General features: G+C 36.3%; 1 protein-coding gene across 1 annotated transcript; it reads right to left on the bottom strand.

Moving 5' to 3' along the window:
- Positions 1 to 424: 424 nt before the first annotated feature.
- Positions 425 to 27,775, bottom strand: LOC149661651 (arrestin homolog). The gene is made up of 5 exons (XM_089843874.1): positions 26,958 to 27,775; positions 5,991 to 6,086; positions 5,764 to 5,902; positions 2,046 to 2,244; positions 425 to 1,513 (listed from the first exon to the last, which is right to left on the bottom strand). Exons 1-5 carry the CDS (start codon positions 27,056 to 27,058, stop codon positions 756 to 758), a joined length of 1,293 nt encoding a protein of 430 aa, XP_089700000.1. The 5' UTR covers positions 27,059 to 27,775; the 3' UTR covers positions 425 to 755.
- Positions 27,776 to 27,803: the final 28 nt, after the last annotated feature.

Here is a 27,803-nt window from a genome sequence, read left to right on the forward strand (position 1 = left end):
TAGTTTGGTATTTATAAGCTTGTATAGGCCCTTGGTTTATCTAAAATACCGTGACTGAGTATTCTGTGGTTTTGTTTTCATACTTTATCGTTTAGTGAAAGGCAGATTGCGAATAGACGATATTATAAAATTAACAACTTCATAAAAACGTCTATACGCCGTTCTAGACTAGACATACATTGCGGGCCATCAGTGCTTACATGATTTTGATGTAGAGTTACGTTCTAACCGCTTACCAAAAATTAATGTCACTTTAGAAAATTTTGAAGTTATCGCATGACGCGCTTAGAATGATAATTATGATTTCGGGTCAATAATTTTTCTTCTAATTGGACATGTAAATACGACAATTAGGCTTTTTCTTAAGGATCGAGGGGATTGAACTATCAAAGAGGCAGTTTCCACGGATGAATGAAAAAATATCTTGTTTTTTTGTTTTATTAACATTTCTCGGGTAATTTAGTGCAAAGCGAAGGGATGAAACTATACCGTATGATATAGGCTACACGAGACTACCCTCGTTACGTGACCGGCAGCTTTTCATTACTTTTATTATTTTAGCGATATCTCAAACTCGTGATTTTTCTGCCTAACGTTGTTATCCGCAAGCGATAGGGTGGCTATCGTGAGAAACGAGCTCTTCATAAGGGCCACGAAGAGAACCCCGGTCACCAACCTCCCTCGGACAACTATACGTTAGCGCGCTTTATTTACGAGCTAGTGTATCGGATAGTCGTCTGAATAACGAGATCTCGTTACGGCGAATCGTGGTGACCGTGCAGAACGATGTCGTCTAAACCGCGCGGTTGCTCTTCCTCGTGGGTGATTGCGCTAACGTCTTCCTTTAATCCCAAACCAGAAGAAGTCGAAGGTACGGCCGGATGGTGTTCGCGAGGATTGACCGTAGAATGGGAATGACAAAGGGTGAAAGGAAGGCGCAAGGTCAAAGGTCGATCGAGGCAACTCAAGAGTACTTTGACTTTAACCTCGTAAACCACGGAAACCCCGTACGGTGTTTTGTCCTTAGGAGGTAGTCCGGTGGTGGAAGCCAAACAGTTGTACTCATCGTGGAATCCCGTGTCGATAGCTAAGGCAACGGCGTATTTGGTAAAACTGAGGGGTTTGACCGCAAATTCGCGATTAAAGTCGGTGTTGGGAGGTACGGTTTCGCCATCATCCGTGGCGTCCATACCAACCACGTTCTTAAAACGGCCGTTCGTGAACATACAAACGTTGACGAGTTGAACTAATTGAACTTTGATCTTGTGCACCGTCTTGTTGCTGTTATTCTTGATGACAACGCGAACGACCACCGTTTCGCCGTGCAAGTACGTTTCACGATTCAGAGAAGCTTCGATCTCCAGTCGACCGGGACTGAAAACGAAGCTTTTGGAGAGTTTGTCACAAACTGGATTGCTTCGGAGACTTATCACGTCCGCGGGCGCGTAACGAATGCATCTGACGGTCATCCGAACAGTGCTACGCTTATGGGGACGCTCATCGATTCGGTCCGCTAAAAATAACAAAAAAATTTGATTGAATTTTTTCGATTTAAATTTCAAATGTGCCTTGTTATTTATTGCAACAAGACAATATATCTTTGGTACCCAGTAGAATGCCCGAACCACAGAACCCAAGGACGCTGTTTCGTTTTAATAACAAAAATTAATGATTCTACGCAAACTAATAAAACACAACCGAATGCCAATTCAGCAATAAAATAAAGGAGCCGCGTTTCAATTTTTACCACCAGCGCAGTATTTTAGGAAAGACTGAATAAATTATTGACGAAAAGAGAATTCTCTCACTCACCAAGGACACCATTTATCGTTTCTTCCAATGAATAATGATTTTTATCTTAAAGCCGCGAAGGAAAAAAAAAATTACGGGGCCCATATCATCCCAATTTCATCCTAAAGCCTAGGCTTGGGTATGAAATCGATTTTAGAGGTATTAAAAGCTTTATCGCGAGGAAGGAGTACGCGTAACGCTGGCATAAATTTCGCATTAGTAGAACAATAGAGAAACACCGAGAGAATACTGACCAACGTGAACCTTCAGATCGTAATGGACCCCTAGAGGTTTGCCGTTATACGTGCGAGCTGGTTTCAGTCTAACCGACGGAGGAGAGTTTGGAGAAATCTTTAGGTTCAAAGAGTACGTTTCCACTCCTAATTTACGTGCCAAACTTCTTTGCAACGTAGAATAGGCTCCCGTCTCCGAATCGACTTCAATCAGAGGTAGCTGCGAAAAAAATATATTAAATTACTTCTGTTATCGGCCAACTAGCCACAGTTTAAGAAAATATATTTCAAAGTGGAGCAAAAATTAGCTTTCAAAGCTAATAAAAATAACGCTTATAAAAATTTAACTTAATTCAGGAATAAATACAACTAATAAGAATCCTTGTTCCACATATCCCATTATGCGGACAATTTTGACGTTTTTCTAAACATGATTTCATTGGTTTTTGTACACTCTTAGGATCAAAAGTATAAAAAATAAACTCCAGAATTTCCAAGTACTTCTTGAAGCGTTTGCAAATAACAATACCCTACGATTCCTGAATCGATTTTTTTCCATCGAAAAAGAAAAATTCTTGGGCCTACATTAAGTTTGTTTTCTTTATTTATTCGCCTGAGATCTAAGTCATATAACCATAACCAAATGGAATAACGAAAAATAAACAATGTATAAATATTTATTCCAATTTCATTTTAATCTCCTGAAGGGTTCCATCATCCCATCAGTCACGAGGGGAAATTGAAGTTGGGATGAGGAGGCGAGGATGAAAAATATCTTAACCGTACCTGCAAGGCTTCATTGTTAATGATAGAATTTGTAGCATTTTTAAAGAGAAATGCGATCAATGGCTAAAAATATCTATAAAGCCGTATAGCCAAAGGACTTGATCCGAAAACATTTGCGGAGTCAGAAACGTTTATTAAGCTTTTCACCATTTGCTCCCTATACAGAACTGTGAAGTGTAGGGATCAAAAATGGCCAAGAACCACTTAAAATTTCGAGCTTCTACCATTCTGACTTAAGATTCCTACTTATTTCTGCGTCTTCCCAATCATACATATAATTGATCGAGAATCCCTGTCAAAAATTTAAAACTTAAATTGAGGAAGGAAAATATCCAGTCTGGCGTGATAAATTATAGAGTACTAGCTGTTACCCGCGGCGTCGCTCGCGTGTAATAAGAACTACCATCAAAATTATACAAAGAATGGGTAGATTTTACTGATGACTAATATTTTTGTAGCATCCTATATAGGAGCGAAGGCACTCGGCGTTGCCCGTCAGCCCGTCGGGACATTTTTTATTACTTTTCACGCGGAAATTATTCCATAAAGAAGGATTTTTAGTTTTTGGCCGCCATTTAAAAAGATGGCAACAAATCGAACCCAAAAGAGCATTGAGTCTGTCTATAGGTTAAAGGAAACCCGTGTACTAAATATCTGTGAAATCGGTTGAAACGCGCGGACTTTGTTGCATAGAGTAGAGTTTTTACATTTCTGGGCGCCATTTTTTAAGATGGCGGCGGATTGCAAAAATCTTTCTTAGTACGCGCCTACTACTTATGAGTAACGTTCCTGCAAATTTTCAGCCTTCTAGGGCAAGCGGTTTGGGCTGGGCGTTGATTATCTGTCAGTCTGTCAGTCAGTCAGTCAGTCAGGACTTTGATTTATATATTATAGAGTATTTTACCAAATTAACTTCCAAATTTTGAAATATGGAGGTACAGTACGTGTTTTCCATAAAAGGTTAAATTTCGCGATACTTAATGGTTGTATACTCAATGACTGAGTTAAGTTCAGAAAGAATTTAGAAAAATATAGGAATTAAAGTGGTAAATTGACAAGCAAGGGGATTTGAATGACAAGTCAGAGGTAAGTACGATAAGGACCAGAGCTTGTCAGTGTCACCAGAATAGAGAGGCAACTAAAAAGGAGGAATATTTTTATGGGAGCGATTACTTCAGACCTGAAAACACGGAGCATGATCAATATTTTGCGCTACATTTTGTAGAGCAAGACCCCAAAGCGTTGTTACTACCTTTTTTCGGCATCTTAATGTTAAAAATTTACCTAGGAGCATTTTTGTATTACTTTCCATCCTCTATTCCATCTCTTTCTAAATTGAAACTCATCCAAAACTAATTTTCTAAACCTTCTACCTTACCTGTTATCTTTAATTAGAAGGACTAGGGAGAGGAGGAGAGGGATTAATCCAATTTAGAATTTCCCTGCATCAGAAAGATCTAACCCGCACTCCGCAACTTCCCAAAATTAATTTCAAATTTATCCTAAGGCGGTTTACGAAAACCAGAGTTTACTTCTAAACTTTCGATATACACGTACAGTTCCGATGACAATAAAATATGTTCGGGTCTTCTACGTTAGGAGAGCAACATCAAGCATTTTTAAACTAATTCAAATAATAATAATATTGGGATTTAGTTCGAAACATTGTGTCCAGAATTGTTTATATTAAAAAAATGAGTATTTAAAAATTATTAATTAAATCAACTTGGTTATTTACCTTGTAATTATAATAATTAATAGAAAAAGATTAATAACGAGGCTCAACTCATCCTTGTCAAAATTTAAATTATCCACACCTTTAGCTTGGAGTCATTAAAGAAGCAGAATTCAATATTATTTAGTTCTAGCCAAAAAATGCTGATCTTGAGAGAATTGCCTAGTTGAACACCCTAATATTTTTGATCCAAGGTAAGATGAAGCAAGCGTCTCATTAACTAAATAAAGGCTTATTTTTTATGCCCTTCGGCTTCACTATGACAGAAAAAAGGCTACCAATTTCGTTCCCCAATTTTTTTCTTCTTCCAGTTGGTAGCATTCTCTGGTGAATAAGGCAGCTAATTAGGGCACCGCTCTGGAGGTATCATGGTAGCCTCTAATTATAAAGGTATCCTAGGTTAGGTATGGCCATTCTTTAGTTACAACGATTGGTCTCTCTTTTTTCCCGCCTTTACACTGTAAGGGGGAGCATTACCATTGTGTTTCCAGACTCAATACAGGAACGGTACTCACGCCAAACAACTCCAGGGTAGATTAAGAATGAGGGATGATGATAAGAATTGGGAATGTTACTATTCCGAATTGAAGATTTCTCTCTCAATATAGTTGCATGAGTTTGGATTGGACTCATTTCTATCGTTTAGAGGAGCCAAAGATATAAGACGGTGTTGCAAAATATGCCTTCGAAAATTAAGTTCTACAATAACTAAAATGCATAATTTTCAGGGATTTACTGGCCATTGTGTCAAAAACAGCATAACAGTCACTAGACCTGGGTTCCAGTCAATGGTTGCCCTTCCTTCCAGAGTAGAACTTATGTACAAATTAACCCATATGGAGACGATGTCTGTTGACTCTGAGGCTTGCCAATCCGTCCTAGTTAAATCTTTAGCTTGCATGTCACTTGCACCAACTCGACTAAAGTTATCGTATCAGCTTCGATAATTTCCCATATAAAATACTAAATTTCCATAATCATCTGATGATGTGAGTGCCCCTTTAAAATGCTGCCTATCTTCCTTGTCAGCATAGGAAATTAGGAATAGAACATTCTTCATTTAGGATTTCAAGGCAGCAAAAGCAAGGCTTAATACTAATACAGAACTAAATTGGTGGGTACGATCAATTACCGGAACTTCAAAATCGTGATGAGAATAGGTAACATAACGAACAATAAAGTGAAAAGCCATCATTGTACTATAGAGAAAACACGAACCTCTTTGAAATCGAGAATGGCTTCCGTGTAGAATTTGAGCCCCATGACCTCTTCGTCCTCTCGTCCGTAACGAAAAGTTAATACCAACATGGCGAAAACCTTTCTACCTTTCAGGTAACTTTGGTCCACTGTAACGACTCTAAATTTAAATAAAAAAAACGGTGTTTTATACAATGGGGATGTTAATTTTAACGGACAATATCTGAATTTATTATCGAAAAACGTACCCTTCTAAAGGAGTCAAATCACCATCTTCGTAGACCAAATCTCGGGAACCAAGAAATACGGTGACGTGATTGTTAGGAGATTGTTTCTTAAAAACTCTGTATACAAAGAAAAGATAAAAACATCAATTTTGCTTTTGAATATTTACCAGGGCTTCAGGCAATTTGCTCGCATCCTTCCATTCAAATTACAGTGATTAAATATTTAAATTATGGAATTTATAATTATTTGCGTCAATATTCCCTCTTAGAATCGTTTACAATAGATTCATGAATATTATTAAGGGACCTTGTTGCGATATTACAGTATTTTAATATTCATGAATGAATGGAGTGAATTCTAAGAGCTTCGAAATGAGAGAGATACGTGTACGAGTTCTAAGCCTGTCTGGTTGCAAAGGACCTAGTGATAAGTGCGATGGAATTAGTGAACGTGTTCTGAATATTCAGTGAAAAGGAGAGTCTGATACGAGTGATAAACCTAGCCCCTTTCCTCAGTTTCGGTAGTTTATTTTAAAACAGTGCACGGTTATTGCTATTATCTTCAATCTTAACGATTGTCCAGAAAACGTAACATTAATATTAATGGACTGATTAAAAGGCCGCCAGACTGAATTTTCGAAAACAATAGCTTGATTTGAATGTATTTTTTAATGGAATATAGTTAACTATTGCTAAAATTGGTATATCAAACGATTTATCAAGGATTGACCGGTTTACATTGCAATCCGGGTCGTTGTATAAATGGTTTCAATAGCAATTGAAACTCCTTCAAATTTTAACCCTGCTTTCCCATTACAGGTTTTATGTGTCCATTTTAAGCAAGATATGTGAGATATTAAGGTAATTTTAAGTAGCCTACGTGTTAGGACTATCTGTGAAGCAGTTAAAATTCGGATATAAAATTATGTTTCCCCCATCTCCTTCATAGATGTGCCTAACTTAGTAAAGTAACTTAATTTCTCATATCTTCTTAAAAATTGTGCAATAGACATTTTATTTTGTAATCCAATATTTTATATATATAAAAAAAAGAAAAACTTCATTAAATCTAGCTATTTCAGAATATTTCGTTCGATTTATATCAAAAGAAAAGAATTCTGGATATGCTATTTATATAGAACTATGACAAAATTGGATTATAATAAACCTAATTTTCAATAACGAATAACAAACCTCTCGACATCCATACTTGGCGCTGCTTATTTCCGAATTTTTTCTTTTCCTTCTAAAATTGCATCCTGAAAGCCTAAAGCTTTTTACTCTCCAAATTTTGTAAATTGAGAAGAGAAGGAAATATTAAAAAAATAAATTTTCTCATCTTATATTTTTCTTCCGAAAAAAAACGGTATTAAGTTGGAAGTTTTCAGATATTTCAATAGAGGTAATCAAGTTTGAAGTATGGGACACAATTCGAGACTCTTCAAGAGTGATTTAAAAGCATCCAGTGAAAAGAAATCACATTCTAACGTAAACGAATTAATTTACACACTATAACAAAACGTTTCTATTTTTTTAGTCCCAATTGAATTTGAGAGTGATATTCGCGACTTCTTTCGAAGAAAACGAAATTTAACTCGCGAATAAATACGGCGTTAAGTCTCGATGCAGAAATGACTACAGAAGACCAAAGTAAATGCGTTTCGATTTCGTTAAATTCATTCAATATTCTCCCACGGGGATCGCAACGAAATTTACTTTGTAATCATGAGAAATAACGACTAGGGATTCGGGCGATAAATAAAACATCATCTCCTCGCGATTCACTATCGGGGACTAGAAACTTTGGGAAGATATTTCTCCGCGGATGTCTTTCTTTATGAAGATTCGCTAAGCCTTTATACTCTAACAGAAGTAAATACATCCAAAAGTTATTAAATGATAGATCCTGTAAATCCATCGAAACATTTCAGTGACAATCAAAATGTCGTATGCTATAATAAACCAAGCGACTTTGATATTTAAAAAGATTATTAAAAACCAGTACAATATATATAATTTTTTCAATAAATCTTTGAGGCAATAAAAGGTATTAGAACGATTATGGTCCTAAAAGATAGCTACTTTGTGTTTACCTATTTCAGGAAGCGTGTATTCAATTTATACATTGTTCTTTAACGTTCTAGATCTATTTTCCCCACGCAACGCTAAGTGAAAGAAAGATGGACAGACCTCCGTGATGAAGCCAATGCTCCGCCTTCGACTTCGAGTCAATAAAGTTTACTACCGTATGGGAAGACGTTGTTAGAAGAACAAAAAGTTTCTACCTATATTTTTAATACTGCCTTCGTGACAAAGTTCAATTTAGTTTTTCGTTCTTTTCGACGAATTTCCTAACCGACCTAGCATGAAACACCACGCCCATCTTCTTTCTTTTATCAATTGAAAGGTGAAAGGGAAACTTTTTGTTCGTAGACGAACTTTTACTTAAAGTAACTATCAGCGCAAGAAAAAGCCCCTTGAAAGTTTGGTCTTTCTGCAAAACATTATACCTTTGTAATAGAGCGAGAAAAGGTATTAGCGGAGGACTTTATTTGAATATTTTACACCATCTTTTTCAAACTAGCTCGAGGTCAAGGAAACTTTAAAGGGACTCTCTCAGGAACCAAAGATTATAGGGAACTGAAACTGCAGAGTTCTTTGGTACTACAACAATAACGTCAACATTTTCAAAAGGTAAGCGCACGATGATGACGCATTCCTCCACAGATTTTAGTTTTGCTCGTCCTCTTTAGAAATACATAGTCTGTGCTGAAACCATTATTGTCCCCTTAAGCGGAACAGCACCCAAGATTCCCAGAATCTTCCGACCTCATTAAAATTTTGGGAAGCGCATCATCAGATGCGGAATAAATTTTGACGTTTTAACTCCCAATTTATCTCGCTCCCATTCTCTACCACAGGTAAGATGGAAAAATGTTTCGCAACCTATATGCTAAAGACGCGTGATTATTCGAACATTTTCGCCTAGGTCCCCATGAAGAATTCATTTTTACACAGAAATTCGTGTTTAAATTCTTAGTTTCATACATCCGGCACCCTCAGCGACGGAATTTGAAAGTTTCTTGGATATCGCGAAAAGTTTTACAAAGTAAAACAATAAAAATAATAAAAATCCCTTCCCGGTTCAAGTCAGAATTGTGAAATTGAGTTATACAAATAGGCCTAGGGGATGATTGTAATCACATCCCGTTTGCAACCCTTAAAAGGAGAAAGATTTAGACAAGGGAACAGTGTTTTTTCCTGTAAAATTTGATATTTTCTAAGGATAGTAAAGAGTAAAGGGCAGAATACCCGGGAGACGCGACCTAAATCTTTTTTTATACATTTTATACACAAGAAAAGGGACGGAGAAATCCACTTCTCCCGACGGAATAAAAAGAAAATCTTGTTGGCGACCTGCGACGTGAATTGCAGGTTTAAAAGACAATTAAATATTTCACGTGTTTTCTCCTTCGCAAGAATGAGGTTAAGAAAATAGTGGAAATAAAGGAACGGTGGAGATAAAGGGGGGATTTCTACCTTGATGTCTTGTTTAAATATTCCAGGCTCTTGATAATAGAATTCGGTAAAACTAACCGAAATAAATATTAATACGAAGGAGATTACAAAAACAAACAAGTACCAATTCATCTTAGGTGAAAAGTATTAAACCTCGCCATCCTTTTGAAAGTCCCACGACAAGCTTTCGGAACTAAACCGGATGAAAAATTATGGTAACAGCTCATCTAAAGAAAGTAGTTTCAGGCAAGCAGAATATTAAATAGCTACGTTTGTCTATTAATAAATACCCTAATAAGATGCGAAAGGCGCCGCCCTGGTCGTCCAGGATGTTGTTTTAAACTATATGAAAGACTTTGACGTAACTTTCGAAGAAAAGGTCAAGGGAGTGTAAATATAATAATCGATAACTCCTTGTCCTTCTTGCTTATGATTCCCATCACTTTTGTAAAGCTACACCTGTCCAAGAATGATGATAAAGAGCTCACCCAGCTCGGAAGAAAATCCACCAAGGTTTATGAAACGTTTCGTAATATTATTTTCGAGTATTCTTGATTGTTTACTCCGGCAACGCAGCAAGTGAGTTTTGCGGCTTCGCGACATTATTTTTAGCGTTCGGGATTTAATTACAGGTCTACATCCCAAGGAATCTTGTTAAAAAGACTCTCTGGAGAGAGCGGGTTTCTCCTTTCAAATTGATACGTATTCTGGAAACATCTTACACACCCAACCATTCTTTGAACCTCGGGCTACTTCTTTCAGTTCTAGTTTTCCTCTGGGGGTTTCTTGCCTCGATTCCTAATCTTCTTTAGTTTCTTTTTTTTTCACTTAGTTTGTAATTAATTAGAGCTTTGAGGCTGGAACCGCGAAAGAGATTTTGATTAGAAACGCCTGTTACTAGCCTACGTGGGATTAGCAAGCGATTACTGAAAGTTACACGGCCCTGGGGACACACTTTTTTTATTTCAAGTTGTTAAGGTTTCAAATACTCTAGTCAATTGAATTTTTGGTACCAAGGGTTAAGATGAGAAGGGAAATTGGGGTGGAAATATTAAATATCTTATTATCGAACGTGATCCAGCTGTTTCGGGGTAATCAATTAGACTTTGTTTATTTCAAAGTTTATTATTAATTAAGGGTGCTAATGAAAGACGAACAACTTTTGTTCATCATTCTTTAAATAACCTCAATCTACTCGAGATATTTTTGGGAACGATTGATTTTTCCGATTAACAATTTTAGTTTTAACTATATTTTCCACGGAATTATAATTTGCTGACGGATTTAAATTATAATCTCGAAATCACAATACCAAACGTAACATTAATCAATATAAATAACCCTTTACGTTAAACAATGTTTATCTTTCAAAAACAAAATATTTAACTATGAATCTGGCAGGAAAGAGAGAGAGAGAGAACACCACAAGATTTGAAATATAGAGATATTCAAAGTAAATATATAATAGCAAATAGAGAAGTGTTAAACAAAACCCATAACAGTTTTGACAGATTGAGAATACTAAAATGTCAACCATCGAGTTTTGGTCCAAAATGAGAGATCCCAACCGTAATTTACACCATTAACAACGCAACGACTGTGGTTTTCTATCAAAGACATTTCAGTGTCGTATTCCCCCTTGTGAACTAACTTTAAATCGGAAGGTTATTGAAACCGTACAGATTCGAAATCAGCGGACCTTGGTTATTGAAATAGCAGGGAGATTAAACAGTCCAAGATAGAGTCTCTTTGTCAATATAATAAGTGTTTTCGGTTCTCTAAACTATATACTATAGGGATAATGAGAGAGAGTGGAAAGAGGGGATTTAATAATCTAGACGTTTCGAAACTAGAGGCGTCTGAGTGTAACAGAAAGGACCTGGAATATAGACCGGGCATATACGGTGAAACCAGAACACAATTAGTTAAAACCGTCCCATGCCTGGAGATATTCAATGGACAGTATACAAGTTAAAACAGTCATTTGCCTCCAAAACTCCAAGAGCGAACCAGAATTGCCCCAAAATCACTTCACTGCATCATGATGCAATGACATCGCGCCAAAATCTCATACTTAAGGGTATTTAACCTCTAATCGAACTGAATATAATCCAAGGTTCGAGGTCATAACGGAAAATTACCTGAAAATGTCAAGTAAATATTCTAAAATTTCTTATATGCCTGGGAATGTGTTGTCGGATAAGTTTAACTTTGATTTAATCTATTCACAAGCTGTGACGAGGATCCCCGTTGAGAACGTGGATTCGATTAATTTATTAATCTTAGTGGAACTCATTTTATAGCGCGTGGCAAATAGCGAGAAAGCATGCATGGCTGGTAAATGGCTGGAAGCGAAATAGGCCTAGGGAATGGCGGGAAAGCGAATTAGGCTTATGGAGTGGCGGGAAAGCGAATTAGGCCTAATTAAATTTCATTCTACGATGCGAGGGATCAATTTAAATTTTGTAGTAGATTAAAACAGGTATAAGAGCACGCGTCCTCTTTTTCGGTTTAATAGTTTTTACAAATTTTGTCTAAAATATCAAAGAATTTGTATTTTAAAAGAAGATTCTAAATGTATTCAGCTCGGAAATGATTCAAACGGGAGTATTTTCAATTACGGCGACAGAGATTTCGCTATCGGCATAGTTAATTGAATTTATCATTTTCATTTTAATCAGAGTATATACCGTTTCCCTTTCCAAATATACGAAATTGTTATTACATTTTTTGGCTTTAATACTGAAACGAAAGAACATTGGTTTTTAGACCTTAAGGCAAAATTATCTATCGTTAGGATTAAGATTCAATTTGTAAATTTCGGGGAAAATACTCTCAACTAAAATAGCCTGAAGGTTAAATTTTTAAATTCAATTTAAAATAAGAATTAATCCATGAAACAAGGGAATTTAAATTAAATTGGCTTTGTTATTCTTTAAGCCCCTGGTATAGATCTAGAACTTTAAACGGAGTATATACTTTTCTATTTTTAATTTCCGATAGATTAAGACGTTTGGAAATGGAGATAATTTACACGAAGAAAATAAAAAAAACGCCAACTTTTCCAGACGTTCGAAAGGTCTTCGACGAATCTTAAGTAGTTGGAGATTTTGGTAACAGATTATCGATTTTCAGTTTCAGGAAAATATGCCCTCTAGGTTGGGGGGGGGAGATTTTGGAAATGGGGGATAAAGTAATATTGGAGAGTACCTTTAAAACAATACGCTTTCTGTGGGATAAATATCGACATACGCTATAGTGACACGCAAAACTACTTCCAAATATGAGAATAAAAAATACCATAACACTCACATATTCAAAAAAAATACCATAATACTCCAGCAAAAAAAAAATATTCAATAAAATTTTAACAGAAGCAAATTAATTTCAAAGTTATTGAAAAAGGTACATATTATATTGCCTTAGGTGGTAGTTGTAATTAATTAATTTGGAAATACGGTTGTGGTTTTAAAATTATAATTTAATATATTTCTGTTAAAGAAAAATTACTTTTAAAATAATTCAATAACTGAACGAAAATAATAATACTAAGGAGTAGCCATCTTACAGGATGAAATCATATAATGCTATTCCTATGAGCGCCTGTAGAAATGTTTTTCCCTCCGCACACCAATGTTAGAGAGCCTTCTTGCAGGAGGAAAATACGAATAAGTTTTTTTTCCAAAGTTCAAGACACCTTAAAGGATCAAACTTGTATAATAAACATTGAAATATATTTTAAAGTCAAGGACAAGGTACAAATATTAAAAATACTTTATATTAAATTCAATTTTAGTATAGCCAAGGGCCAAGTTCTCATATATCAACAACTAAAAGACCTCCTTTTCTGCACGGTTTACTAAGCAAAAAATATTAAAAAATAACCTCTAAATTTTCCAATTTCTTTGCTTGTTATGACAAGGCGAGGGAAGTTTCGAGAGTGGTATTAAAAATAGGAAACGGAGTTTGCGTTTTAGAAAATTCATTCGCGATTTAAAGCGCAATGGAGGATAAACTAGTGTTAGAGGAGATTTCCCAGATGCGAAACTTCTTACTCTTTATTCAAAGTCTCGAGTAGAATTAGTAACTAGAAGTTCAAGCAATATCTAAAAGCACGCGTTGGCGGAAAGGCGCGAGTTAGAAAATAGTTTTTAAGGCTTTCTCCTAAAAGATCCACTGAGCAGAGTCGAGACCTCCCAGTGTCGCCAACTCCCAGGCCTGATCCGGGGTCCCTAGACCCAAAAAGTCCGGATAATTCGACGCTCTCGACGACAGCAAAGTTCGGTGTGGTTGGTACCAGCCGCCGTTGCCACATTTATAAAAATAAGAAGAAAGAAAAAAGAAAAGTTGACGATGGCTCTTTAGAGAGATTTTCCGACGGAAACGTGGACTTCCGTTACGGAGTGTCTCGCAAAATTCGAGACGCTCAGAACCCCCTTTTCCTTTCGAAGCTTCCATCCTCGCCTCGATTCCCAAAAGCCAAAACTAGCTTTTACCTAACTGACTGACTAAATGTAAAAAGATCGTAACTCGAAAACGAAAGGTTTTAGTAAATTAAGCGAGAGGAAGGTTACCTTTGAACGAAAGCCAATTAGAACCCCTCGTCAATTTGGTGTTAATGAAGTATTCAAAATTTTAAACATCAAACAACAGCCAATGAATAAACATTTGCGTGGACTATTGCGGGCTAGTAAAAACATTACCCACTAGGAACATGGGGTTTTCTTATTGGCATCCGCTTATACCACGTGTCGAGGGATGCGATGTTAGTAATGTTTAAAAATTTAGTTTTAACAACTAAGAATTAAAAATTACATTCGTTGCTATGTTAAGGGTTGTTGCAATTCAGGTAAATTTTGAGATATAACGTTTTGGCTCTAAGTTTTAAAACTCTTTCTGTTCAACGAAATGCAACAAAATTGGGATAAAAGAAGTTGAAGGTAAACCCGAAAGTGTCATCAGTGAAAAAAGTCTCGAAGATAAGGGAAGGATTTTTGTTTTCTAGATTTCTTATTTTTTGATGGAGCCGGAGGGTACACCGAAGATAGTACCTAACCTACCTGCATTATTACAATGTATAAAATTCTTTAAAATATTCCACCATGCAAAGCTCTTTGATGTATTTCAAATAAAAAAGACGGTCCTATAAGATTAAGCCCAAAATATTCAAAAATCACGGACTGGAAGTTTTTAGAGTTGACAATAAACATGGTCCCCCGATATCTAACAAATGGAACTTGGAAAAAACTTCAGGGATTAGGTCGTTTCGGAAAATGGTAAAAACAGTATTACGCGGTGGATCACTCTAGGACACGTATTGATCAAATTTCAAGTACCTTACGGCAAATGATATTTACGAAGAAGCAAGGTGATTTTAAAGTGTTCAAAGCAAAACTCCGTAGCAACCAGTGTAAAAAAACAGAATTTGTAACTTAAAATAGCTTAATCCTCTAGGCGCTAGGAGCGTTTTTAAGTTGTAAACTTTCAAAACAAAGGTTTTCTGAGAAGAAACTCGCTATTATATTTCGTAGAACACTCACTCTTATCCCCGTCTTCAACTATTTCACTCAAAAGTCAGATAGGCCTAGTGTCCTTTTAAATTTGACGTTGACCTCGCTCGCGACCACATTGATCGTTGATAGATTGATACGAAGAAAAAGAACCTTTCTTTTCTCTGAGATTGAATTGAAATGTACACGGTAACAAGAGGGGATTGAGAACAATGCGAAATTGAAGAGATACCTAGAGCTTTCGATTTTTTTTTTTTTTGTAGTACGAACGTTGGAAATCAAGAACACAAAAATACCTAAGAACGTTAAAAGTTGGAATTGGGCTGAGGTTTTTCCCTGATGCACCACCACCATAACGACTTATGATCTCGTGAAAACCTAAGAAGAAGAAGAAGACGTTCTCAGGCTGTACATATGGGTTCTTGTGGAAATACACATGGTTCGAAAAGGAAACTATTTGATAGCCTATCCCTATAGGATGTCTGACGATTTCAAATCGAATTTCTTTTTCTCTTGGACAAGACCAAACGGTGATTTTAAGCATTCTACTGTTAGATAAAGGCAAAGAATATATTTTAGGTATCTTTCTTCCATGCATATATAACTTTAAATCCTAAGATATCATGGACCTCTATACTTTCGACGGATTCGTTTTAAAACGAGATTAAAGCGAAATTCCCCTGAGAAAAATCCATGGAATTTCTAAGGCTTAACGACGCTTGAATAAATAAATACGGAATAAATATGAAAGCATCAACTTTCAAAGCGATACCGTTAAAAATATCCACTTTAAAACGCGTAAATTATTAAAATATAGAAATTTCGTTATCCGAAGTGTTATATGCGCATTTATATGCAGAATTGATTTAAATTAGAATTTCTGGATTTAAAAATATTGAGGAGGAATATTTTATCATAATGAAAGTTTAAATTTTAATGTATTTTGAAGAATTTTCAATATTTCACAGCACTCTAGTATTAAAATTATCACTATCCAATAACATAGAAAAGCAAAACAAATCAAAAATTCATACTCAACAAAATATTGCAAACATTTTAAAACGTTGTTAAAATTCTAACAACAAAATATTCGTTTATTTTCCTACAACGATTTCATAAATATGCAAATTTCTGAAAATAAAAATAAGGCGACATGGTACCCGGTTGTTTATCGCTTTTAGCTATCCCATTTTCCCCAAGAAATATATCAATAAATCCATGAATATTGATTGATCTATTGAATACGTTTCAGAGAAATACATTGACCCTATTATCAAAATGTTACGAAAATAATTTACTTTTTGATTTTTTCAAATTATTAACACTTGTAAAAACGTACACTTTTTTGACACAGAATGATGAATATTCATGTCAGATTTAATACATCGACGTATGTCCTATGCTTCCATAGATTCGACGGGGATTCAACCGGTCTCTTTTGATATTAATGTTTGCCTAAAGATTTCAAAAAGTCAATATCTGTCCCGGGAATGCGTTCAGCTCTGCTAAAGCTAAAAGTTTCATCGTCGGTACCATAACAATATTATGGGAGGGGGGAAAAATAAAAATGAGAAAAAAATAAAAACCTCATTACGAAGTTATTAAGGCTAGAGAAGTTTTTATTGTGTTGTACGTCACCCCGATGGTTTGGGATTCAGTGCGACGAAATTGTGCAAGGGGAAAATTTGAAATAAGTGGGTCAATTTTATGTGCATGAACCAATCCCGTTGCATTGTCACCGAGGGGCTAATCACTCTGAGATTCTCTACGCACTCTGATTACGGGTTACGTGTAGGTATTTATGTACATTAAAGATTACGCGTAGTAGTAGTAGGCATAGCTTTTGTGCAATTATAACGTGTAAACCGATTACACTGAGTGACTAGCTCCTCGGTAGTACGTTACTGCTTTTGTAAAGTATTATAATGAAGTCAATATTTACTTATACTGTATGCTTTTAATTTGGATATTAAGCAAGCAACTCTCTAGGATTTTAAGGTTATATGCTTATAATTTTAGTACCAAGAAAATCCTCAGTTTTTACTGTAATGTTTAGTGTTTGAACAAGTGAAAAGATACGAGTTTAAATTGGGGTACTTAATAATAATAACAAAGTATATTTGTATATCGCGAATATTATGTTATGAAGTCTTTGGGCGTAAAATATTCAATACAGGCACCGCTGTCATCACGTGCTCGATGACGTGTGTGTGGGAATTTCTCTAATAAGAGAACTGTCAAAGTTTAACGTGGCTATAACTCTAACCCTATACTCGGAATGATTATAAAGATAAGTGATATGGAATGAATGGGATCTCTCAGCTTCTTCCATGGAATTGGAAGTCCAAGAAAGGCGTTATCCCCGAGATCACGAGAGATTCTTCCGTACAAATTCGCCCCTAGAGCCAGCCTTCTCTCATGTACAGTACTTTCGTACATCTGGCAATGACCGCACGGATCATCGCGTTAGAGAAGCATCATGAGACCTTGGAAGGAAATTTAGGAGCCTTGAAGATATTATGAATTTATTATAGTATTCCGATGAATACTAAAGACTAGGCCTAACTGAAGACAAAAGGACGTTGTTGATAAAGAAATCTAGATAAATAAAAAAAAAAAAACACTTTGAAACCGTGGAAGAACTGAATATATTCATGGGACGGTTACGGGACAAGCCAAGGGCACAAATGATTTAGAAATGAAACCACGAAATAGGGAAAGAGTAACCAAACCATTTCTTCGGGGAATAGAGTGGAAGATGAAAAGTAAATTATCTAAAAGTCGACTCCAATAAACCCCGGGTTTCCGTCGAGTAATTCCACGATTGGTCGCGAAACGCTTTTCGCATTTAAATCCCTGCAAACAACGAAGGTTATGTCGATTTATTAGATCTGTACACTAGCTCTATCCGCCTTCGGAACGTCCCGGGCAAAGAAAAATATGTTCGGGGACTAGAGTGGAAGATGAAAAGTAAATTATCTAACAGTCGACTCCAATAAATCCGGGGCTTCCGTCGAGTAATTCCGCGAATGTTCGCGAAACGCTTTTCGCATTTAAATCCCTGCAAACAACGAAGGTTAGGCCGATCTATTAGATCTCAACACTAGCTCTATCCGCTTTCGGCACAAACGTCCCGGGCAAAAAAAAAAATGAACCGGAAATTGATACAAGGAACAGTGAACGTCCTAAAGCCCTTTCATTACCACCGCTCGTTCAACTCAGATTTCTTCCCTTTACCTCTAGTCTCTCTAAATCCCCCAACTTTGATAGCTTCGTACGAGACGTTGGACAGTTGTCAGTTTTTTTTTAACAAGAATTTCCACAACCACTTCAGAGAGTTCAGATAAGTATGTAAAGGATTTTGAAAACAGTCCGACCCCTTGGGTTTACCGGGCCGCGCAGGAGAATACAAAATCGACCGGTGGACTGGCTCCTTCAATCATAATACTGGCGCGACGAACTAGTACCTTGTTGTTTTGTACAGAACTAGCTTTGGTACCGTCGTAACTCTCGTTTCGAACCAATAAACAGCCTATGCAATTTTATACAATGGTCATAAACTATAAAAGAACACTGGATAAGTTTCCCTGCAGTTGCAAATACGGAAGGATTAGACCTAATTATTGGGTTTTAGATAGTGGGTTTTAGTTCCAAAAATAACTCTTCGGGACTTTCATCAGACAATCATTCATTTCGAAATATTCTTCCACGATTTCTCCTCAATAATCTTGTGTAAAGAGAGAGATTAGAGAGATCAAAAAATTTACCAAAACGTGTAGAGGTTATGAAGTTTGGAGATTGAAAAATCAAAAGTGCTTTTAAACTTTCATTTCGACTTAATAAAACTGAAGTGCGGAAAGTCGAGGGTACTACACGTTTTAGGGTCAATTTCTTAATTCCGAAATATTTCCTCAGTTATTTTCTCATAAATCGAGAACATGTAGTTTTAGCTTGACAATATTACAAAGGCTTATGAAACGCTTCGAAGGACGTCTCTATTAGTTCAGTTTTTCGAGAAATTCTTATCGTTCTATGATCGCTCTCAATTTTGATCAATATAATACTGGCAACTTTAACAAGACCCCCCGCACTTCCCGTGTTCACATCACGTGACAAATAACTTCTGTACCTTGCAAAAATACCTGGCAAACAAGGAAACTTTCTTCGTAAGTATCACAATCACTTGAACAATGGCGAAGCTCCTGAACAATATCATTCCTCGAAACTAAACCATCTAGACCAGCGGTAGGTACAACCTTCGAGAGCTTTGGTGGAAACTACTTGAAGAATGAATCAAGGGATTCAAGGATCGAAATCCTCTGTTCATTTCTAGGACCTCGAGTGTATATGTGTGTGTAGAGAAAAGGAGGCGGCGACCAGCAATTAAGGGAAACTACCAAACTATCTAAGATTAACGAGCTAGAATCACTAATAATAAAAATATCGTGGAGGATGGCATCTCAAAGGACCAAAGGAAGAGACCTCTGGGAGAGTGTATCTTGGACTGCCTAACTTTATTCCCATAGATATATATATATCGATCCAGGCTTAACTAGAATAACGCGGTCGGAGTAAGGTATGAGTCTATCCTGACAACGAAGTCGCCTTTTCTGTACGGCTGGACATTATATAGAGATTACAGAATCCCTTTAAGCTCTAGGAGAATACACCTGCCATTTTTCTACGTTAGTTCCTGTAAATGCGTTTATGGGTTAGGTACCATCGGTGCTTATTGGAAAACAGTTCTTTGAAGTACTGTACAACCCAATGCCTTATTTCAATTATTTTACTTCTGAGGGCTCTCTCGTAGAAAACAAATCACCGTGTTCTGCCATGGCAGAACTCCCATTTTCCCATAAGTACTAATATACCATGAAAAGCAGAGAACTGCCATTACCCTACTGAACCTACAGCGTAAATGGCTAGGTATATTGAGGAAAAACATTTCTTTACCTTTTTTTCTTATAGCAGTGTAGGTCTACATTATTTCTAACATTCTTCGTCGTATAACAGTTTTTTCTCCTTCTGTTCAGGTAAAGTTGAACAATGAAATTGAAGTGTCACGAGGATGTGATAAGGGTTATCAGGGATGGTATACGCGATTCCACTCTATTCCAGGTTTTAAGGTGATCAAACATTTTTATGAATAATTTAAAAGGGTAGAGATCAGACGAGAAAGTTACTCTGAAAGAAATCTGTACGTTCGATATTTGGCGCGAGGAAAATCTGCTGGAGAAAAAAACTAATGGCAAGCAATGCCTTTGGCGGCATTAAATCCAATGTAAAAATAAAACAGGGTGTCAAGGCGGTATAAACAGGGTCAAAGAGAGTGCATGATGGTGCAAAAAGGATCGAGAGAGTCCAAGTCCTCCAACAAAAATGCTTGGTATCGTATAAATTTATAAAATACGTCATAACAAAATATAAATGAAAATGTAATGCGAAGAAATATAAGGAATTTATTTAATTCGTTAAATAATATTTAACTTTTTCTCTCATTCGAATGTATGACACTTTTTGCTATAACTACAATAATTTCGTTCAATATTTATGGGAGAATTGCAATAATTCACGCATTCGCGTGTTTGCGAAGAAATTGCGTATACAAACTTTGGCGTTTGCGGGAAAAACTGGAAAACTTCCATATAATACAGATTACAATGGAGAAGTGGACTCCGTAGAAAAAACGCCTTAAGGTTTTTTAGTGAGAAAGAAAAAAAATATTGAAGACTTCGTTTCGAAGAATTTATATAGGAAGTCGGTACGTCGGTTGAAATGTCATTTTGCTGGATTTGTTTTCATGACTTCTGGATAAAAAAGGAAGTTTGGAAGATGATAAGAACATCAGAGTCATTTCCCAAAATTCTATATTGAACTCTGACTTAATTAAAAGCTTCTTTTTTTGAATAAAAAAGGATCAAGGGATTCTCCATAAACATTATTCTATAGGGAAAACTTCGGGGGTTGCGCATGGCAAAAGTGTTGAACGGAGTATTTTACGGATAACCCCTTAAATTTAATTAAGAAACTGAAAGACAATGATTTCTAATTTAATTAAGGCGTTAATCCCTAAAACACTCAAAGCATAACTCCAAAAACAGTGACTCGGACGGCAAAATTTTATAGAACATTTTCGACTCAAAATCGTTCACCCAAACAACATCTCCCTTAATTTATGGCAGACTTATCAAAAACACCATGTATATAAGTTTCCCGCTATTTTTCCACCCTGTAGGCCTAAATACTTCAAATTCTACTCGCGTCTTCGAACTCATAATCTAGAAAACATATTGTATGAAATTTCGATGGAATAAGTTTTATTCGACAAAAATCTATCAAAATTACTGTCTGGTTTTTTCCAATGGGAAGAAAAGAGAAAGAACCTTACCAGGTTGTCTCTGTCGAAAGATTTCGTATCCCATTGTACGAAAGATTTAACGCTTTATTCTCGTGCTGTTCCTTTCTCCCATAAGCCAGCTTTTATCGTGCGCTCGAATAGCGTGACTTAAAATCTGGAGCAAAATCTTCCTCCGAACTATTTATGAGCAAAGGGAAAGGTAACGCGTTCGAATACCCAAGGTTAAAAGTTACCAGAAAGAAAGCAGTCTCGAATCGGGCGCTTGAACATCAATATAGCCCAATTACGGAACGGGACATCGTTATCGACTGAAAAATCGTATTGGGGGGATTTTCCGAATCTTCCGCATCCAAGTCCTGAACTTTGACTTTAGATCACTTTCTCTTTAAGCCTAGTCGGAGAAGGAGCTTCGAGTTAACAATATAAGAAACTAGAGTTGAATTGTCGAGTATGGTACAAGGAATAGTGTTAAATTTAGCTAATTTTATTTACTCTAAACCCTTCAGGAAAAAAGTCACGTTTCTACACGTAGCTTCTTCCGTGTTCAAAAATACATGCACATTAAGATCCGATTAAGCTGGAATTTAAGCTGATTTCCCTTTTTCTAAAATGGGATTGCAATAAGAAACTTCACGAGGCTAAATTTAGTAGTCTTATCCTTTCAAAACAAATAAACGTTATCTACCTTCTTAACACTGTATTGAAACCGTAGCATTATGAAATCGTTGCAGTTAAGAGTTATACGATTTAAACTGACGTCTATGGAAACTAAACAATTTTTATAACAAGATTACCGTATCTTTACAACCGAAATACCTGAATTTCTCTGCCTACGATTTATTGATGTTGAGGTATAGAAGATTGATTCCATGGACCTACGTTTCAAACGAACTACAAAAACATCTCCCTCTCCGAAAGCTGATAAATTATAATTATAATCTTACTATTCTTGGCCCATGCTTAAAGCGACCCAAGAATTCCCAGATTACATCTAAAAAAATCCAATTTCATTTTATCAAACTGATAAGTAAAAAGGTAACGGTGTAGACATTTCAGAAACAGAAGTAGATTAAACTAAAGACTACGGAACAGACAATATTTTAATCATTGCGGGGGATAGAATTATCTTTCTTCGTAGCTTCGGTTAAAGTTACTTCGAATCTTAGTAATTTCGTTAATCGGATTTACTTACCCCGAAACCCGTACCCTTAAAAAAACACTGATTCCCCGGGAGCATCAAAGGATATTTTATTAAAAAGTTTAAGGGGTTAGAGGAAAGCCCATGCACTCTCTCGTGAAACAAGATAATTTTATGTTAAACATTGACAATCTAGGAAGGTCAAAGGTTATCACTTAAAATAGTGTTGAGACTCAAGAGAACAGAAATAAATGGTGTGGTTACTTGTTATATAGATTGTTTGGAATTCATAGTCTAAAGCTGACACAACCTCCCCCTAGTTTGGGACATTGTTTCAAAATAACTATCTACAACTCTAGAACTTGTAAACAATTTCACGAGTAACCCTGAGATCAGAGAATAAAAGAGCAACGGCTTAAGTAAAGCAGTAAAAGTATTTGAACAAGACCCGCGCGGTCGCTTTTATATTCGATTCACTAATCGATAAAAAGAGCCGTGGGAAGATAACGCAAACCTATTGTCGATATTTTTCCCTAAAGGAAATCCCTTGTTTAGTACACCAGGTAAGCAAATACTGGAAATTGGGAACAAAAAAGAAAATGAAATAAACACCGTCCGTTTCTCTTTGTTTTGTTCATTTGATCGCAAAACCATTCGAAGCATTCTATCAAAAAAAACTAACAGTATGAAAAACACTGACACAATGCTCCAGAAATAAGAAGAAAAAACATCTTTTCTGGTCTACATCTCTTCTTTACAAGATAAGTTTTTTTTATCGAAAATCAACACCACCTGTTGGATTGATTTCATATACCGAAAGAACATATCTTTTGTTCGTCTCTCTCAAGACTGAAGGTTATGGCCCTTAGGGCGCCCTACATTTTCGATCCATATACTGTGTTCCCTGTCTTACACGGGTTTAAGGGCACATGTACAGACAGAAAAATCTCAAACCCAATTTTCCAAGCAAAGTTTTGCAAGCTAGGATAAATTACAGCCAAAAATAGAAGACACTCGCGTTTGAAATGAGTCTACTTTTAGCTGCCGTACCTTTGATTCATATCTGGTTAGGGAATTAACAATAGAATCAAAACGTGAGACCCTGCTGTAATTCTAAGAATTGAGAATTCGCTTTCAAAACTTCAATTAGTCTCGTGCAAATAAGCAGAAGTCCACGTCGTTACCTAAGTAATGGAGTAACTAGAATGAAGCTACGCGAAAATTAGAACGCTAGCTGTTACGTAACCGATTCTAAAGCTTTAATGTTTTTAACTCTATACCTTAAAGGTATTTAAAACTTAAGGCTGAAACTTTTATGGTTTCCCAAAATTATTTTGAATGGATAAACTAAACGTAACAGAAGCCATATTTGCCTCGGCGTGGGTAGAACAGTTAATGGTGAAGACAATTCAGTTTTGAAGTATAACGACTCTACAAAACACCAGACAACAAAAACAGAAAGACTTAACTTTTAGAACTAAAATTTTAATTTCTAAGAATTCTCTGGAGAATCTCAAGCTTTTAATTAGAGTGTACTCTAACTTAAAGATTAAAGTATCAAGTATACTACAGTCAGTTTAAATGGATTTTTAAAGAGAAATGGAAGGAGTTAATACGCTCTACAATTATGATCTCCAAGGCTGACTCTTCATAACCACCTACTTTTCTAACGGAGGAGTGATATTATGTGTCCCTCCACGTAAGCTTAACTTCAGTGCCATCAATGTCCAATGACGAAAGACTCGGATTATTTCTTAGAACGGCATCATTAAAAAAAGTTTTATCAGTGTAAGATATTGTTTTCTGGGAAGAAGAAAACCCTACCCACACATGCACTAAAGAAGAAAATGATCGTCCAAGCATTATTAACTTTAGTACAGAAGAGATCTGATACCTCATTAAACCTTGAATGTTGCCTCTTCTTAGAAAGGATCTTATACTTTCCATTAAAAAGATGTTACAAACGAAAACGGTTTTCTAGCTTGATAATAATGGCGGAAATAATGAACGGTATGAGAGGGGTTTAGTAGGAATCCTTGTTCTTTCATTAGATATAGTCAAAGTCTTTTTTAAATACCTTGTTTTTGTCACTTTCCCTCAAACAAAAATCATCCCAAACCTTTAAATTCACCAAATTCAAAAAATACCGCCAACAGCTATATTTCATCCCTGGTTGTTGCCATATGTTCAGCCAGTAACGAAAGAAAATAATCCAACTGATTCTATTTTTAAGAACCTAAACGTGCAACTAATAAAGCGAAAGTTATGGATAGGTTTTCAAGGAGTGATTATGGCAGCTTAGACTGCTTTGAAGTCTTAGCTAACGCGCAAATTATCACTTTCACTACATCTTGGGAACAGTTTCAAAATTAAAACTCGGGGCGATAGAGTCATGGAGGGGGAAAGCGATTCCAGCTGAGACACTTTCTAAAGAGATTGGGAAAGAACGGTTGGAATTCGTCAAAGGAAAAGACAAGTTAATTTAAAACCTTGTTCCTATTCTCTCCATTAGTCTTTCACGTTTCCCTCTAAAAAATCTCAGAATTGAAATCAATAGAGATTTCTAATGGTTACTACCTCATCTATTCTCAATTTAAAAAGGATGGAAATTGAAAAGGAAATTCAATTTCAGGTGTGGAGAGTCGCAATCGCAACAGGAATAAAATAATTGCGGAGGAAAGGTTTCGTTCATATTACACATTTTTCGCTTAAAAAGTTATGTCTAAGTGAACAACATATATTTGTACTTGGCGCAAATGAATAAACTTACACAGAATAGCATCAGAGTATATATTTAACAACTTTCGCGTTCACGCTATACACGAGAATGAATGTAAACCAAGTAATTTGGGATTAAAAGTGTAATGGGAACGGGCCTAGAGTCAAACGAAAAAAAAAATGAAATTTCCAGAAAAGGTCTAGATTAGATTAAACGAATTTCTCTAATTTTCTTCCCATTTTCATTATTATAAAAAGGAAATATTTTAAAAATTCTACTCACTGTAAGAGATAATAAAGTCTGAACATTTTTAATTTCATTCTTAAGCCTAATAACTTGGGCATAAAAAAGGACCCACTAAATTCCTAAAGCTATTAAAATGAATAATAGGAATAAAATAGATTCTTTGAATGAAACCCCCTTTAAACTCAAACCTCGCCAGGTGTTCCCCGAAACTAATCTAAATATCATTGCGACCTATTTTAAGCATTATTTTGACATTTCCTAACTTCTCAGAAGTTATATATATTTTTGGGCCTTACAACAACAATGCAAGGCTGAAAACTTAACCGAGGCCAAAGCGGTTCCTTCTCCTCTTCTTCCCAGGAAGGAAACACCCCCTCCTAATGTCTTTAACGATTTAAAAAACACTTTAGCCTTATCGACAAGCAACAGGGACCAGGGACCAGAGTTCAGGGTTCACAATCTTTTACGAAAACCACCATAGTATGTTAGCATCTTTTAAATCAAGGAAACATCGCTTGCCATCGATATTCAATCGAGTAAACTTAATTTATATAAATTTTGTACCAACGACGCTCTTTTAATGAAAATAAAATGACCTTGTCTTAAGTTCAATGCTCTTTATAAGGTGCTAAGCAACTATAGTCAATTCTAGAGCGTTAACGATAGGTTAGATGTTTGTCTTTACGCCATGCCCGTTAAGTAATATCCCCTAATGTAAACAAATTACAAGTAATAAGAATTCGGCTGCGGCGGCGGCGGCTATGTTAACTACCAAATTAGAAGGGTTAGGAAACATTACGAGTGAACTACGCCGAGAAACGTTAATATTAATGAAAGAAGAAACCGATGGGCGAGTCCTCGTCTCATTAGTCACCTCCGCTCATTATCTCTCTTCCCATAGCTTGGTCAATGATTAATTGGCAAATAACTTTACTATCCGTTATCTCTATTCAAACTCAGCGAGGCGTACTGAAAGACTCACTCTGTTTTCGACTTTATAAACCTTGTAAAATCCCCTCTATTTTTCTTTTCAATTAATTTAAAATAAACATTCATATTAACGTAAAGTTTGGAAGAGTCTAGGGAATTACGCATGGCCGCCGTGTGGAAAAAACTTTTATACTAAATTGGAAATTTTCGATTAAAAATATCTCGTTCCCACTAATGCCGCTGGCATATCCGAAAATGTGCTCAGTTATGATGTTTTCTACACAACTGTCACAGCAGCCCTCAATGTGAACGTTGTCCACGTTTTAGTAATATGGTTGTAGTTAAATAGAAAAGGGCGTTAACTTAAAAACACTAACGAAGTCGGGTAAAAAATAACAGGATAAAAGCGAGGAATTTTACGCAAGGATAAGCGTCCGACAAAACAATATTCGTTCCCCAAAACATAAAGCTTCTTTTGTTCACCGTTCAAACAACAAGTTATATCAATGTGAAAACCCAATTGAAACACTTACGCTATGTGGATTGTAATTAAAAAATTCAGGCTTACGTCGACGGTATTGTATCTTCAGTAACATCCTCATTTCCATGGTCCACTACTTCACCCGTTCCGTTCTCGACGGTTTCAACCACGGCCACGGGTCCAACCATCCCCTCCTCCTCGGGGTTCTCCACCACAGCTGGCGTGATGATGGTCAAATCCGTACCCCCGTTTGACACTAAAGGTTACCGCGGGGTTCAAAGTCACCGGACACGCGTTCGGTTTGACAACACGACACTAGAGTTAAGGATAGCTACAGCTTAAAGCTCCGTATAGAGGTTCGACTTCTCCTGTAAACGTCGAAGAAGATTCTCTCTCGGACACAGGGACACTGGGTGTCTCTCTCCAGAGTTTCTCTCAACACCGTTTCTGGGACGGTACGTTTAGTTGTGATCGTTTCAAAACGTGGAGAAGCAAGGATTGAATCCAGAGAGAGAAACGCGGCCTTTGGTGACGTCATAGGTCCCATATTTCATTCCGCGCACGCGCAATCACCTATTTGCCCAGAGAGTTTTTGTTCGTATTTTTCACATTTTTTACGACTGTTTTAAAACTTTTAGAGATTTTACCGATGTCGATAAAAAACCAATGAAAAGCCCTAAAGATACTTTAAAAGCAGTAGTCGGTTTACGTTTTAAGGCCTAATGGAAGTTCCGTTTGACTTACGATGCCAATATTGGTTTGAAATCTCCCCTCCCTCCTATGATATAACCCCAAAGAGCCTTTTTGTGTCATTATTGACCTTTTCCCACCGTTTCACATACTTAAGATTGGTTCATTTGTATGACAAGTGCATAGTTTATCTTGAAAAGAAACTGTTATAGGTCATGCTAAAACTCATATTCAGAAGAAAAA

The sequence above is a fragment of the Phalangium opilio genome, unplaced genomic scaffold (genome assembly GCF_054372755.1).
Source record: "Phalangium opilio isolate 3A_F unplaced genomic scaffold, DU_Popi_V2 ptg000070l_1, whole genome shotgun sequence".
Classification (NCBI taxonomy): domain Eukaryota; kingdom Metazoa; phylum Arthropoda; class Arachnida; order Opiliones; family Phalangiidae; genus Phalangium; species Phalangium opilio.

Excerpts from the sequence above, each read along its gene's own strand:
- LOC149661651 (XM_089843874.1), bottom strand. The coding sequence starts at position 27,058 with ATGGTTGGACCCGTGGCCGTGGTTGAAACCGTCGAGAACGGAACGGGT. Across the intron at positions 6,087-26,957 it reads GAAGATACAATACCGTCGAC|AGTTTTTAAGAAACAATCTC; the intron begins GTAAGCCTGAAT and ends CTTTGTATACAG. Across the intron at positions 1,514-2,045 it reads CGATCTGAAGGTTCACGTTG|CGGACCGAATCGATGAGCGT; the intron begins GTCAGTATTCTC and ends TGTTATTTTTAG.